At 40.5% G+C, this 15,585-nt stretch overlaps 1 protein-coding gene across 1 annotated transcript; it reads right to left on the bottom strand.

The window, feature by feature from the left end:
- Positions 1-13,807: 13,807 nt before the first annotated feature.
- LOC125533731 (LIM domain-containing protein PLIM2b-like) lies at positions 13,808-15,370 on the bottom strand. Its single transcript, XM_048697095.2, has 5 exons — positions 15,129-15,370; positions 14,880-14,979; positions 14,774-14,802; positions 14,541-14,630; positions 13,808-14,433 (listed from the first exon to the last, which is right to left on the bottom strand). The coding sequence occupies exons 1-5, from the start codon at positions 15,261-15,263 to the stop codon at positions 14,176-14,178; spliced, it is 612 nt and encodes a 203-aa protein (XP_048553052.1). The 5' UTR covers positions 15,264-15,370; the 3' UTR covers positions 13,808-14,175.
- Between the last annotated feature and the right edge of the window lie 215 nt (positions 15,371-15,585).

Genomic DNA, 15,585 nt, shown 5'->3' with positions numbered 1-15,585 from the left:
CAATCTCCATCACTTTATTATTGCTTTGCTTTTACTTTTCTTTTACTTTGCATCTCTATACCAAAAATACCAAAAATATTATTTATCATCTCTATCAGATCTCACTTTCGTAAGTGACCGTGAAGGGATTGACAACCCGTAAGCGCGTTGGTTGCGCTGAGCTATTGTTTTTGTGTAGGTACGAGGGACTCACGTGTAGCCTCCTACTGGATTGATACCTTGGTTCTCAAAAACTGAGGGAAATACTTACGCTACTTTGCTGCATCATCCTCTCCTCTTCGGGGAAATCCAACGCAGTGCTCAAGAGGTAGAAACCACCCACGGATTTGTGCCTTCGAAGTTGTTGATTTTTATGGCACCGGAACGATAGACCTCCTCGATAATGTAAGGACATTCCCATTTAGAGAGGAGTTTTCCTACAAAAAATCTTAAATGAGAGTTGTATAACAATACATAATCACCTACATTAAACTCATGTTTTTGTATCCTTTTTGTCATCTTTTAACCTTTTCCTTAAACAGTTTGGCATTCTCATAAGCCTGGGTTCTCCATTCATCAAGTGAACTAATGTCAAATAACCTCTTCTCACTGGCAAGTTTGAAATCATAATTGAGCTCTTTAATGGCCCAATATGCCTTATGTTCTAGTTCGAGAGGTAAGTGACATGCCTTTCCATAAACCATCTTATACGGAGACATACCCATAGGATTTTTATATGTAGTTCTATAAGCCCATAATGCATCATCGAGTTTCTTGGACCAATTCTTTCTAGATCTATTAACAATCTTTTGCAAAATTAATTTCAGCTCTCTATTACTCAATTCTACCTGGCCACTAGATTGTGTGTGGTATGGAGATGCAATTCTATGGTTAACATCATACTTAGCAATCATTTTACGAAAAGCACCATGAATAAAATGTGAACCACCATCAGTCATTAAGTATCTAGGGACTCCAAACCTCGGAAAAAAAACTTCTTTAAGCATCTTAATAGAGGTGTTATGATCAGCACTACTAGTTGGAATAGCTTCGACCCACTTAGTAACGTAATCAACATCAACTAAAATATGTGTATACCCATTAGAGGAAGGAAACGTCCCATATAATCAAAGACCCAGACATCAAATGGTTCAATAACAAGTGAATAATTCATTGGCATTTCTTGACTTCTACTAATATTACCAATTCTTTGACATTCATCACAAGACAAGACAAACTTACGTGCATCTTCGAAGAGAGTAGGCCAATAAAAACCGGATTGCAATACCTTATGTGCAGTTCTATCTCCAGCGTGGTGTCCTCCATAAGCCTTAGAGTGACACTTGCGTAGGATCTGTTCCTGTTCATGCTCAGGTACACAATGTCTAATGACACCATCTACTCCTTCTTTATAAAGGTGTGGGTCATCCCAAAAGTAATTTCTTAAGTCATAGAAGAAATTTTCTTTTGCTGGTATGTGAAACTAGGTGGTATAAATTTAGCAACAATATAATTAGCATAATCAGCATACCATGGAGTAGTACGAGAAGCATTTATGACAGCTAATTGTTCATCAGGAAAGCTATCATCAATAGGTAGTGGGTCATCAAGAACATTCTCTAACCTAGACAAGTTGTCTGCAACGGGGTTCTCAGCTCCCTTTCTATCGATAATAAGCAAATCAAATTCTTGTAGCAAGAGAACCCATCTAATAAGTCTAGGTTTAGCATCTTTCTTTTCCATAAGATATTTAATAGCAGCATGATCAGTGTGAACAGTTACTTTAGAATCAACAATGTAAGGTCTAAACTTATCACAAGAAAATGCAACTACTAAAAATTCTTTTTCAGTAGTAGCATAATTTCTCTGGGCACTGTCCAGAGTCTTACTAGCATATTGGATAACATTTAATTTCTTATCAACTCTTTGTCCTAGAACAGCCACTACAACATAATCACTAGCATCACACGTGATTTCAAATGGTAAATTCCAATCAGGAGGCTGAATAATAGGTGCAGAAATCAAAGCTTTCTTAAGTATTTCAAATGCTTCTACACAATCATCATCAAAAACAAAAGGAACATCTTTTTGTAATAGATTAGTCAGAGGCCGGGAAATTTTAGAGAAGTCCTTAATGAACCTCCTATAAAAACCGCCATGACCAAGGAAACTTCTTATACCTTTGATGTCCTTAGGACACAACATCTTTTCAATAGAATCAACTTTAGCTTTATCAACTTCAATACCTCTTTCAGAAATTTTATGCCCCAAGACAATACCTTCATTAACCATAAAGTGGCACTTCTCCCAATTCAAGACAAGATTAGTTTCTTCACATCTCTGCAAAACTCGATCAAGGTTGCTTAAGAAATCATCAAAAGAAGTTCCATATATGGAGAAATCATCCATGAAAACCTCAACAATCTTTTCACAGAAGTCAGAGAATATAGCAATAATACATCTTTGAAAGGAAGCAGGTGCATTGCATAAACCAAAAGGCATACATATATAAGCAAAGGTACCAAAAGGGCAAGTAAAAGTTGTCTTTTCTTGATCCTCTTTTGACACATGTATTTGAGAGAAATCAGAATAACCATCTAGAAAGCAAAAATGTGTATGTTTGGATAATCTTTCTAGCATTTGATAAATAAAAGGTAACGGGTAATGATCCTTTTTAGTAGCTTTATTTAATTTGCGGAAATCAATTACCATTCTATAACCTGTAACTATTCTTTGTGGGATCAATTCATGTTTATCATTAGGAACAACAGTAATACCTCCCTTCTTAGGGACACAATGGACATGACTTACCCACTGACTATTAGCAACGGGATAAATTATACCTGTCTCAAGAAGCTTTAGTATTTCTTTTCTGATCAATTCTTTCATCTTAGGATTTAACCATCATTAGTGACCAACAACCGGTTTCGCGTCTTTCTCCAATTTTATTTTGTGCTGGCATAGAGTGGGACCAATGCCCTTAAGATCATCAGGAGTATATCCAATAGCAGCACGGTGCTTCTTTAGAGTTTTCAATAATTTATTTTCCTCATGCTCTGAAAGGTTAGCACTAATAATAACAGGATATATCTCTTTCTCATCAAGATAAGCATATTTAAGAGTATCAGGTAAAGGTTTAAGCTCAAACATGGGATCACCCTTGGGTGGAGGAGGACCCCCTAGGATTTCAACAGGCAAATTATGTTTCAAAATAGGTCCTTGTTTAAAGAATACTTCATCTATTTCACTTCTTTCATTCATAAACATATCATTTTCATGGTCTAGCAAATATTGTTCTAAAGGATCATTAGGAGGCACGGCAATAGAAGCAAGACCAATAATTTCATCTTTACTAGGAAATTGTTTATCATGGGGTTGTCTACGAAATTTAGCAAAGTTAAATTCATGAGACATATCCCCTAAACCAACAGAAACAATATCCTTATTGCCGTCTATCTTAGCATTAACAGTATTCAAGAAGGGTCTACCAAATATAATGGGACAAAAATTATCTTGCGGGGAACCAAGAACAAGAAAATCAGCAGGATATTTAACTTTCCCACACAAGACTTTAACATCTTTAACAATCCCAACTGGTGAAATAGTGTCTCTATTAGCAAGTTTAATTGTAACATCAATTTCCTCTATCTCAGCAGGTGCAATATCATGCATAATTTCTTTATATAAGGAATGAGGTATTGCACTTGCACTAGCACCCATATCACATAAGCCATGAAAGCAATGATCTCCTATTTTAACTGAAATAACAGGCATGCCTACAACATGTCTATGTTTATTTTTAGTATCGGGTCTAGCAATTCTAGCAGATTCATCACAGAAGTAAATAACATGCCCATCAATATTACCGGCCAAGAGATCTTTAACCATAGCAACACTAGGTTCAACTTTAATTTGCTCAGAGGGTTTAGGTGTTCTAGTATTACTCTTACGAACCACAATTGAAGCTTTAGCATGATCCTTTATTCTAACAGGGAAAGGTGGTTTCTCAATATAAGCAGTAGGAACAACAAGATCATTATAAGTGATAGTCTTTTCTTCAACTTTAATAGGTGCAACTACTTTTACTTCAATGGGAGGATTATATTTAAACCACTTCTCCTTAGGGAGATAAACATGAGTAGCAAAAGATTCACAGAAAGAAGCTACTATCTCAGAGTCAAGTCCATATTTAGTGCTAAATTCACGGAAAGCATCGGTATCCATAAAAGATTTAACACAATCAAACTTAGGTGTTATACCTGACTCGTTACCTTCGTCGAGATCCCAATATTTAAAGTTGTGTTTAATTCTTTCTAATAAATCCCATTTGAATTCAATAGCCGTCATCATAAAAGAGCCAGTACAAGAAGTATCGAGCATGGAGCGATTATCGAGAGAAAGTCGAGCATAATTTTTTTGAATAATAATTTCTCTTGAGAGCTCATGATTGGCGCATGAATATAACATTGACTTAAGCCTCCCCCAAGCTTGAGCAATGCTTTCTCCTTCGTGAGGCCAAAAATTATATATATAATTACGATCACGATGAACAAGATGCATATGATAAAACTTCTGATGAAATTCCAATTTCAATCGGTTGTAGTTCCATGATCCCATATCATCACATAGCCTAAACCATGTCAATGCCTTTCCCTTCAAAGATAAAGGGAAGACCTTCTTATTGATAACATCCTCGGGCATACCTGCAAGCTTAAATTATCCACAAACTTCATCCACATAGATTAGGTGCAAATCGGGATGCAATGTTCCATCTCCTGTAAAAGGATTAGTTAGCAGTTTCTCTATCATACCCGAAGGGATTTCAAAGTAAACATTTTCAGTAGGTTCATTAGGTTGAGGAGAAACTCTTTGCTCTACTGGTCGGGGTGAAGATACCCCGAACAAGCCCCTCAAAGGATTATGTTCCATAGTAACAAGTGACAGTAAATTTCAGCACACTATATAAATTTTTCCTTACCAAATTCCACCTACCAAAGGCGCTTCATTCCCTGGCAACGGCGCTAGAAAAGAGTCTTGATGACCCACAAGTATAGGGGATCTATCATAGTCCTTTCGATAAGTAAGAGTGTCGAACCCAACGAGGAGCAGAAGGAAATGATAAGCAGTTTTCAGCAAGGTATTCTCTGCAAGCACTGAAATTATCGGTAACAGATAGTCTTGTGATAAGGTAATTTATAACGAGTAACAAGTAATGAAAGTAAATAGTGTGCAGCAAGATGGCCCAATCCTTTTTGTAACAAAGGACAACCCTGAACAAACTCTTATATAAAGGAAAACGCTCCCGAGGACACATGGGATTATCGTCAAGCTAGTTTTCATCACACTCATATGATTCGCGTTCTGTACTTTGATAATTTGATATGTGGGTGGACCGGTGCTTGGGTATTTTCCTTCCTTGGAAAAGCATCCCACTTATGATTAACCCCTATTGCAAGCATCCGCAACTACAAAAGAAGTATTAAGGTAAACCTAACCATGGCATGAAACATATGGATCCAAATCAGCCCCTTACGAAGCAACGCGTAAACTAGGGTTTAAGCTTCTGTCACTCTAGCAACCCATCATCTACTTATTACTTCCCAATGCCTTCCTCTAGGCCCAAACAATGGTGAAGTGTCATGTAGTTGACGTTCACATGACACCACTAGAGGAAAGACAACATACATCTCATCAAAATATCGAACGAATTCCAAATCCACATGACTACTTATAGCAAGACTTCTCCCATGTCCTCAGGAACAAACGTAACTAATCACAAATCATATTCATGTTCATAATCAGAGGGGTATAAATATGCATAAAGTATCTGAACATATGATCTCCACCGAATAAACCAACTAGCATCAACTACAAGGAGTAATCCACACTACTAGCAACCCACAGGTACCAATCTGAGGCTTTGGGACAAAGATTGGATACAAGAGATGAACTAGGGTTTGAGATGAGATGGTGCTGGTGAAGATGTTGATGGAGATTGACCCCCTCCCGATGAGAGGATCGATGGTGATGACGATGTTGATGATTTCCCTTTCCCAGAGGGAAGTTTCCCCGGCAGAACAGCTCCGCCGGAGCCCTAGATTGGTTCCGCCTCGTGGCGGCGGAGTTTCATCCCATGAGCTAGATTATGATTTTTTCCTCGACGAAAGACCTCATATAGCAGAAGATGGACATCAGAGGGCTGCCTGGGTGCCCACGAGGCAGGGGGCACGCCCAGGGGGGTAGGGCGCGCCCCCACCCTCGTGGATGGTGGGTGGCCCCCCTCTGGTACTTCTTTCCCCAATATTTTTTATATATTCTGAAACTTGCTCCTATGAAGTTTCAGAACTTCTGGAGTTGTGCAGAATAGGTCTCTAATATTTGCTCCTTTTCCAGCCCAGAATTCCAGGTGCCGACATTCTCCCTCTTCATGCAAACCTTGTAATATAAGAGAGAATAGGCATAAGTATTGTGACATAATGTGTAATAGCAGCCCATAATGCTATAAATATCGATATAAAAGCATGATTGAAAATGGACGTATCAATGTTCTCCTCGATGTTCTTGGAGTTCTATTCAATATAATCACTTTTTGCGGTGTGTTTGTTGGGATCCGATGAATTTTGAGTTTATGATCAAATTATCCATGGATATTACTTAAGTTTTCTGTGAACTCTTTCATGCATGATTATTATAGCTTCGTGTTTCTCTCCGATCTATTGATTTGGTTTCGCCAACTAGATTGATTTTTCTTGCAATGAGAGAGGTGCTTTGTGATGGGTTCGATCTTGCAGTGCTCAATCCCAGTGACAGAAAGGGACATGACACATATATGTATCATTGTGATTAAGGATAAAAAGATGGGGTTTATTTATGCGTGAGTTTTCTTTGTCTACATCATGTCATCTTGCTTAAGGTGTTACTCCGTTCTATATGAACTTAATACTCTAGATGCATGCTGGATAGCGGTCGATGTGTGAAGTAATAGTAGTAGATGTAGAATCGTTTTGGTCTACTTGTCTTGGACGTGATGCCTATATACATGATCATTGTGTTGGATATCTTCATGATTATTTGCTTTTCATCGATTTCCCAACAGTAATTTGTTTACCCACCATATACTATTTTCAAGAGAGAAGCCTCTAGTGAAAACTATGCCCCCTAGGTATACTTTTATCATATATTAAAAATCCTAAAAATACCTTGCCGTAATTTTACTTTATTTATTTTATTTTGTATTTTTGTTCAATCTATCTATTAATTACTACACAATTTAATCTTGCGGGTAACCGCCGAGGGATTGACAACTCCTTGTTCGCGTTGGGTTGTAAGAATTTGTTATTTGTGTGCAGGTGCTGCTAACGAGGTGTTGTGTGGTTCTTCTACTGGATTGATAAACTTGGTTCTTAACTAAGCGAAATACTTATCTCTACTGTACTGCATCATCCTCTCTTCTTCAGGGAAATCCCAACGCAGTTCACAAGTAGCAGTGGGTAGCAGATCATGGTATGAATGGGCACAGACGCAAGGTGCATGATGGCCTTCTTTTCACAAAAGTTTAACTGTGTTGAAAGATGTGATACGTCTCCAACGTATCTATAATTTATGAAGTATTCATGCCATGTTTACAACAATTTATATGGTTTTGGTGCACTTTTATATGATTTGAATGAAACTAATCCGGACTGATGCTATTTTCAGCAGAACTACCATGGTGTTATTTTTGTGCAGAAATAAAAGTTCTCGGATTGGGCTGAAAATTTACGGTGCTTTTTTATGGGCAAGAAGAGACCCCCAAAGCCTGGGAGGTGGACCAGACGAAGTCCATGGGAGCGACGAGCTCAGGGGGCGAGCCTCCCCCCAGGGTGCGTGGGCTGAGCTCATCGGTCCCTCGTGGGCCCCCTGACGTGAAACTGACGTCGGAAATTCTTAATAATATAGAAACCTCCGAAAAAACCTAGAACTCCCACGCCATCGCCGCAAGCCTCTATACCGAAGTGATCTCATTTGGAGGACTTTTTCGGCACCTTGCCGGCGGGGGAAATCATTGTCGGAGGCCATCTTTGTCATCCCGGCGGCATCCATGATGAGAAGGGAGTAGTTCACCCTCTGGGCAGAGGGTATGTACTAGCAGCTATGTGTTTGACCGTTGTCGCTCTCTCTCTCTCTCATGTTCTTGATCCGTCACGATCTTGATGTAACCATGGGCCTTGTTACTTTTTCCTCTCTCTATCTTGTTGTGATGAATTGAGTCTTGCTCTTTGAGGTTTGGTTATGTTGGATTGAATATTAGATTTAAGATCACTTGATGTATGTCTTGCATGTGGATACCCGCGGTGACAATGGGGTATTCTATTGAGTCACTTGATATATGTTTTGGTAATCAACTTACGGATTCCCTGGTGACAATAGGGTAATCTAGGCACATCGGTTGATACGTGTTTTCGTACTATGTTCTCTGATAAATTTTTTGGAGTAATTCTTTGTCACACGTTGAGGGATTGTTATATGATTCAAATATGTTAGCACTGTTGGGAGATTACACTAGTGAAAGTATGAACCGTAGCCTTGTTTCCAAGCATTGCAATACCATTTGTGCTAACTTTTGCTACTTGCTACCTTGTTATTTTTATTATTTCAGATTACAAAAATGTATATCTACTATCCATACTATACTTGTATCACAATCTCTTCGCCGAACTAGTGCACCTATACAATTTACCAATGTATTGGGTGTGTTGGGACAAAAGAGATTTCTTGTATTTGATTGCAGGGTTGTTTGAGAGAGGTCACGTTCATCCTACGCCTCCCAAAGATGGATAAACCTTAGGTCATCCACTTGAGGGAAATTTTCTACTGTCCTATTAAACTCTGCGCTCGGAGACCCAATAGAGTCTACAAGAATAAAGTTGCGTAGTAGACATCAAGGTGTTTCACTAAAGTTTCAATGATGTTACATTGGGATCTCGTGAGGTTACAAAAAGCTCATGCACGCTGTTTGACAAATGCTCAACTAAGATTTTGAAATGTTTAATTGGTGTTTCTTTGTTGTACCGAGGTTTCATTTGGTTTTAGCGAGGTGTAAGAGAGGTCAATGGATTTTCACTATGTATTAGTGATGATTCATAGATCTTTGGTTCCAAATACTAAAATTTGATCCTACCATGAAAAATGCACATTTGAATGTTCCAACAATGTAGATCTTAAACACACATGTCTAGATAATACGCAATATGGCTACTACAACAGCCCTACAAAAGAACTCCCCCTACCTTGAACAAAATATGAACTAAGCACCAAATCCAGTTTGAGAATATTTTTAATGTATAATTCCATATCCCGTCATTTTATTTTGGATATACAAGATCTATCTGGTTCTTGTAATATTTGGGTGTATATCTTATTTTCTTTCTATGTGAGATGTTATTTTGTTCACTTGACGTGTAAGGCAATTTCTTTGGGGCTCTCTTCATACTCCCTCTATCCATATATATAGAGCCTAATGCGTTTTCTGAGAGTAACTTTGACAACATATTAGAGCAATAATATATGACATGCAAGTCACACAAAGCATACCATCAAATTCGTACATGAAAGGAGCTTCTAATGATAATTTTCATATTATACATATCATATACTATTATTCTTACCAATAGTCATATATATATATTTATGGATGGAGGGAGTATGTACTTTTAGTGGAAATATATTCATATGTATTTTATGTTGAGCTCATTTTATGTTAATAAGGGTTTTGTTGAAGTCAGCAAACGCAAATATATCATATATTGGCTTAGCATGGTTTTCCTTATGATTAACCAAGACAACCATCTTTCCTAAAAAAGAAAACCATCAGGGTGTCAAGAAAAACCAAGGCAACCATCCGAGACATGGTATAGCACATTGGGAGTAGCTATTTTTGTTACAAAATTACAGTTTTTCCCATCAGGTTTACTAGTTGATCGCCAAATCTGTTATGAGTGTCATACGGAAGGAAGGTATTAGTGCAGTACTTACAGCTCGACAAATTAAGCTCACAGAGGAACCAAAAGATAGAGGGGAAAAGGAAGCAATGTAAAAAAGTACTCCCTCCGATCCAAAATAAGTGTCGCAATTTTGAACCAAGATTAGTTCAAACTCTGACACTTATTATGGATCGGAAGGAGTAACAAGTAGGGTGCCCATGGGGACCATTGACAAGCACCAGAGTAGTAGCCATGGTGAGGAGAATAGAGACCCACTCCCGCTAGCGCGGATAGAAACAAGGTGGTGGAGGACCTCTAGGAGATAGACCCAGGACACAGAGTCGAAAGCTTTGGCCGTGTCAACCTTAAGATTAGGAGAAAATTGTGGTGAATATACCTTCCCACAATGAACACACTTTGGTTGGCGGAGGCAAGCAGGGAGAGCTTTCGTGTGAAACGAAGGGGGGCACCTTCATGATGAGATGAAGGAATAGGTGAATAAGGCTGGTAATCAAATACGTTAGAAGCCTCAGGTTGCTTGGAGAGAAAGGCGATCAAAGCCTGATGAAGCCCATGTCCATCGTCTTACTATCGAAAAGTGCTTCTACTCCTAATAATCAAATTGAATATTTTTTGTATCTTTCCTTCCATGGTCAAGGGCTATTGGCCATTCTCCTAACAGTACTAGGGTAATTACTACCATGATAGAATTATTAGTATTAATACTAAAAGTAGTATCATTCCTACCGAACTATCCTGAATAAGGTGGACTGGCCAAGGACGCGGAAGTTCCTTGAGAATAGGTCCTGTCAATCCCAATCCCTCATTGTGAGCATATCTAGTTGCAGATGATATAATAATCTTCACAAATTGGTCCAAACGTTATCTCAAATATCTTATGGAATCTACCTCGGGACAACTCATAAACATGGCGTGGGCGGCTGTTTTGTATTGTCCAAACCAGCAGAGCATAAATTGTAGCGGGCACACTTGGCTTTGCAAGGAAAGACCTATATAATCCTCTCTCGGTTCATATCATAGAACTTCTCAAAAGCGTCACAGAAGTCCTTCTTAATGATCTCCCAATATCTATGGAGGAACTCATTAGCTTAACCATTCGGGTGCGAGGCCTTGTCCATGGGTAGTTGTTGAATGGCACCCAAGATCTCCTTCTAACCGAATGAGCACTCTAGATCCTCAAGCTCAAAGACCCTGTTCTCGAGTTATTGGAGTAGAAGTGGGCACTCCCGTACGTCCATAGTCCCAACGAGGCAAGAGAAGTGACTGAAATCTGCCTAGTCATGACGGCCTCATCAGCCACGATGCACTGAGCAATAGTAAGCTAGTGGGTGAGGTTCATCTGCTTATGATGTGGTGCATGAAGATGAAAGAACTTGTTGGTCTATTCATCTTTGATGCACACAATACGCTCTCTTTGTTGCACCATAGTTCGCTATATGTAGGCCAGCCCGAGGTAGGTGCCCTTAAGCCATCACTGGAGCCACGACTCGGATGGTGAGAGGTTCCTCTCGCTTAGCACCGCGTCAAGCGAGGCGATGATCACACATGCGAGCATGAGTTGGAGGGATATGTTGCCGATGGATCCACCCCACCACTCACACAATACCAAAACAGATTACTCATCACGCATGAGGTCTACTACTTTACTAGTTGATTGCCACACTTGTCATGAGTATCATATTTAAGGAAGCTATTAGTAAATTACGTACAACGTGACAAACCAAGCTCACAGAGGAACCAAGATATAGGGGGGGGGGGTAAAGAACCGATGCATAAACAACAGCAAACATGAATTGTAGGATAAAGAACCCATGTGTTAAATTTCGTGTCCCCATATTTTCTCTCTCTATTCTACGTCTTGCAACAGTGCCACCTCCATTGCATCAAGTTTGAATGAGGTTTAATTGTGCTTCGAAGATGTTTTCCACAAACTTTGAATGAGGTTCCATTTTTTTGTTATAAAGGATGTTTTTATTTGCATCAAGAAGAATGAGCACACACCTAATCTCTACATAATTAGTATGCACACAACCAACACACAAAGAAAGCAAAACTCGACCTCCAAAAGTCCCATTGAAGCAAACCACCGATAACATAGTATATAAAGCAAATCCTTATGAATCTATATGTGCACGCATCATTATTGCACCCGAACTGTGAGAAAGTGCTTCAACAGTGATGTTTTCAAGTAGAGAACTATGCGCAGCGCTACTGTCGTCAGATCTACTGACAAAGGCTAGATATTGGGTTTTCACCCTAAAGAGGAATCACTAGAGAACTCCAAACATTACCACCAACAAAGGAATGTTGTGGAGCACTACCATTCCCAGGTTAAATCAACTCAACTAGAGTTTTCACTCCAGAGCTCGAGATCATGTACTTAGAGAGCACCACCAAACTTAAATCACCATGTACTGCCGCCCCCATTTCCAATGAAGGAGTCGCTATTGTAAGCCAGAACATCACACCTTGAGGGTTTTATAGGTACACACTCTGATGTGGACATCACCGACAAGCCCACGTATATAAGGAGCGGATCATGTCTTGTCCCCCAGCATCCACGACAAGAACAACCCACTGAAGGGGTCATCTGACAGCCCCAAGTGTTCGATGGTGATTGATATGGTTCATCCTGTATATGCCAGTAAGGGTTCAATTCGAAGTTAACAAACACAAACATATGCCATATTGGCTGACCATGGTTGTCCTTCTGACTTATGACTAACCAAGACAACCATTAGAGACCAGGCACGATTTACCAAATTGCGAGTAGCTATGTTTGCTTAGAAAATTAATACATCCCCCCCCCCACGAGGCTTACTAGTTGATTGCCAAAGTTGTCACAAGTCTCATATGAAAGGAAGGTATTAGTGCATTACTTACCACTTGACAAACCAAGCTCGCAGAGGAACCAAAAAAGAGGGAAGGGGATGGGGACCGATGTGTAATCAATAATAAACATTGATTATATGATGTGCGATGTATGTTAAATTTCATGTTTCCCCGATTTGCCCCTCTATTCTACGTCTTGTGGTAGTGCCACCTACACCAAATCAAGTTTTAATGAGGTTTAATTGTGTTTCAAAGATGTTTCCCTAAAGTTTGAATGAGGTTCCATTGTTATTTTTTTATGAAGGATGTTTTTATTGACTTACAATGTTGCATCAAGTAGAATGAGCACACACCCGATCTTTGCATAATTAGCATGCACACAACCAACACATAAAGAAAGGGGAAGAACTCGACCTCCAAAAGCTTCGTCGAAGCAAAACACCAATAACATACGTGTATAAGGCAAATCCTTATGAATCTATCTGTAAGTGCAACATTATCACATCCGGACTGTGAGAAAGTGCTTCAACAACGATGTCTTCAAGAAGAGAACTATTTGCGGCGCTACTATCATCAGATCTACTCACAGAGGCTAGATGTTGGGTTTTCACCCTAAAGAGGAATCACTACCAAACTCTAGACACTACCTCCAACAAGGGAATGTTGTGGAACACTACCATTGCTAGGTTCGACCTGTTCACCTGAGTTTTCACTCCAAAACTCGAGAACATGTACTTAGAGAGCATCACCAAACTTAAATCACCATGTACTACAACCCCCATTTTGAATGAAGGAGTCGCTATTGTAAGCCAGATCATCACACCTTGACGGTTGTACAGGTACACACTCTTATGTGGAATCACTGACAAGCCCGCACATATAAGGAGCAGATCAGGGCTTGTCCGACAACATCAACAAGGTCATCGTTGCAAGGAAGGGGCCATCTGACAACCCCAAGTGTTCGACGATGATTGATATGATTCATCTAATATTAGTATATGTCAGTAAAGGTTCTGCTGAAATTAAGAAACAGAAACATACACTGTATTGGCTAACCATGGTTGTCCTTCTGAGTTCTGACTAACCAAGACAACCATCAGAGACCAGGCATTATTTACAAAATTGGGAGTAGCTATTTTTGCTTAGAAAATTAATACAATTTTCCCCATGAGGCTTACTAGTTGATTGCCACAGTTGTCCGCAGTCTCATATGAAAGGAAGGTATTAGTACATTACTTACAGCTTGACAAACCAAGCTCAGAGGAACCGAAAAAATAAGGGGGACGGGGTTGGGGCATAAAGAACCAATTTGTAAAAATAACAAGCATGGATTCCAGGTTGTGCTGCGTATATAAGTTTCGTGTTTTCCTAATTTTGCTCTCTATTCTTCATCTTGCGGCGGTGCCGCCTCTGCGGCCGGTTGCTCTTCGGCTGCCGCCACCAAATCGGGCAACACCTCCTGCGAGGGGCTCTTCTTCTTCATGTGGCTGTAGCTTCCTTTCTCCATGAAGAGTTGCTGGAAATGGATCTTGCAGTACAAGACACCGTTGAGGGCGGCGTAGGAGGAGGTGGTTAGGATGCAGCCCCCGTGGGAGCACTTGAAGCAGCTCTTGTGGTATGCGTCGCCCTCCAGAGTCATCTGAATGGCACGATCAGTCGTCAAGTTGAGCAGTGTGATTGCAATCTGACATCCTAACCGAAGAATGAAATCAATGTTTATCAAACCATCTCATATTTTTTCTGTACCTTTTCGAGTGGATACACTGTTTTCGTGCAGGCTGCACACTTATCCTGAGTACCGGAGAAGGCAGCGGATAGCTTGCTTGGGACCCTTGACTGTAGTCAGGGGCATTCGGATTTGCATTGCAGAGACATATATCCAGTTAGCACAGCTTGCATTACGAAAGAAAAGGAACGCTAAACACGATAAGCTTGGCTCATGCATGAAGACTAGGTTTGTGGGGCTGGGCTGTACGTACCAGTTCATTCTTGTCGCCAGATTTGTTACCTGCGTCACACAACAGAACTCTCAGGATATATATCCTAATTACGTTAACCATATGTACGTTGTGAATTGTACATTACCCGGTGTGAACTTCTTTGAGAAGCTCCCTGTCTCCTTGAAGAGCTGCTCGAAGTGCGTCTTGCAGTAGAGGACACCGTCCATGGAAGAATAGCTGCACATCTAGAGGCCATGCACCAACGCATACAATTTACAAGGCTGTTATACATGCTCGATCTCAGTCGTTCAAGGAAGTGCATGCACATATGCACGATGCATGAATGCATGGAGGATTGATTGTATCAGAAGATGTAATCAAGGAACGTACGTACCGAGAGGATCCCTTTGCAGTGGCTGCATTTGAAGCAGGTCTTGTGGTAGATGACGCCGTCCGCCGTGAGGAGGTCGATGAAATGGACCGTCTTTTCGCACGCAAAGCACTTGTCCTGCGTGCCGGTGAAAGACATGTTGTCGGTGACGTACGACGACGACGGCGACGCCGGCCTGGCACGTACGTAGCACTGCGCGCGCGCCTAGCCTCTCCTTATTTCCAATCGCTTCCTCTCCGACGGGGCGATAGGTAAAATAGCTATGGAGGAAGCGCCGGAGCGATGGCTACGGGGCACGGAACGAGGGTTCCGGAGCGAACATAGGGGCCGGGCGGCCTCTGCGCCGCTCAGACTTCGTCCAAGCATGCATGCGAAAGCTTGATTTAGGAGGAGAGGATGCGATGGTGGTGACTGTCTCGTTTCACCCTCATCACGTTGATTATCCTGTCTCCTTACCCTA

The sequence above is a fragment of the Triticum urartu genome, chromosome 2A, assembly GCF_056163025.1.
Source record: "Triticum urartu cultivar PI428250 chromosome 2A, HENAU_Tu73, whole genome shotgun sequence".
Lineage (NCBI taxonomy): Eukaryota > Viridiplantae > Streptophyta > Magnoliopsida > Poales > Poaceae > Triticum > Triticum urartu.
Note: the sequence above shows the minus strand (reverse complement) of the source record. Positions and strands in the feature narration are given on the sequence as shown.

What these genes read in the sequence shown, in the direction of transcription:
- LOC125533731 (XM_048697095.2), bottom strand. Translation starts at nt 15,263, where the DNA reads ATGTCTTTCACCGGCACGCAGGACAAGTGCTTTGCGTGCGAAAAGACG. An exon ending in ACTGCAAAGGGATCCTCTCG is followed by an intron (nt 14,980 to 15,128) that starts GTACGTACGTTC and finishes CATGGCCTCTAG; the next exon opens with ATGTGCAGCTATTCTTCCAT. An exon ending in CAGTGTATCCACTCGAAAAG is followed by an intron (nt 14,434 to 14,540) that starts GTACAGAAAAAA and finishes CGTGCCATTCAG; the next exon opens with ATGACTCTGGAGGGCGACGC.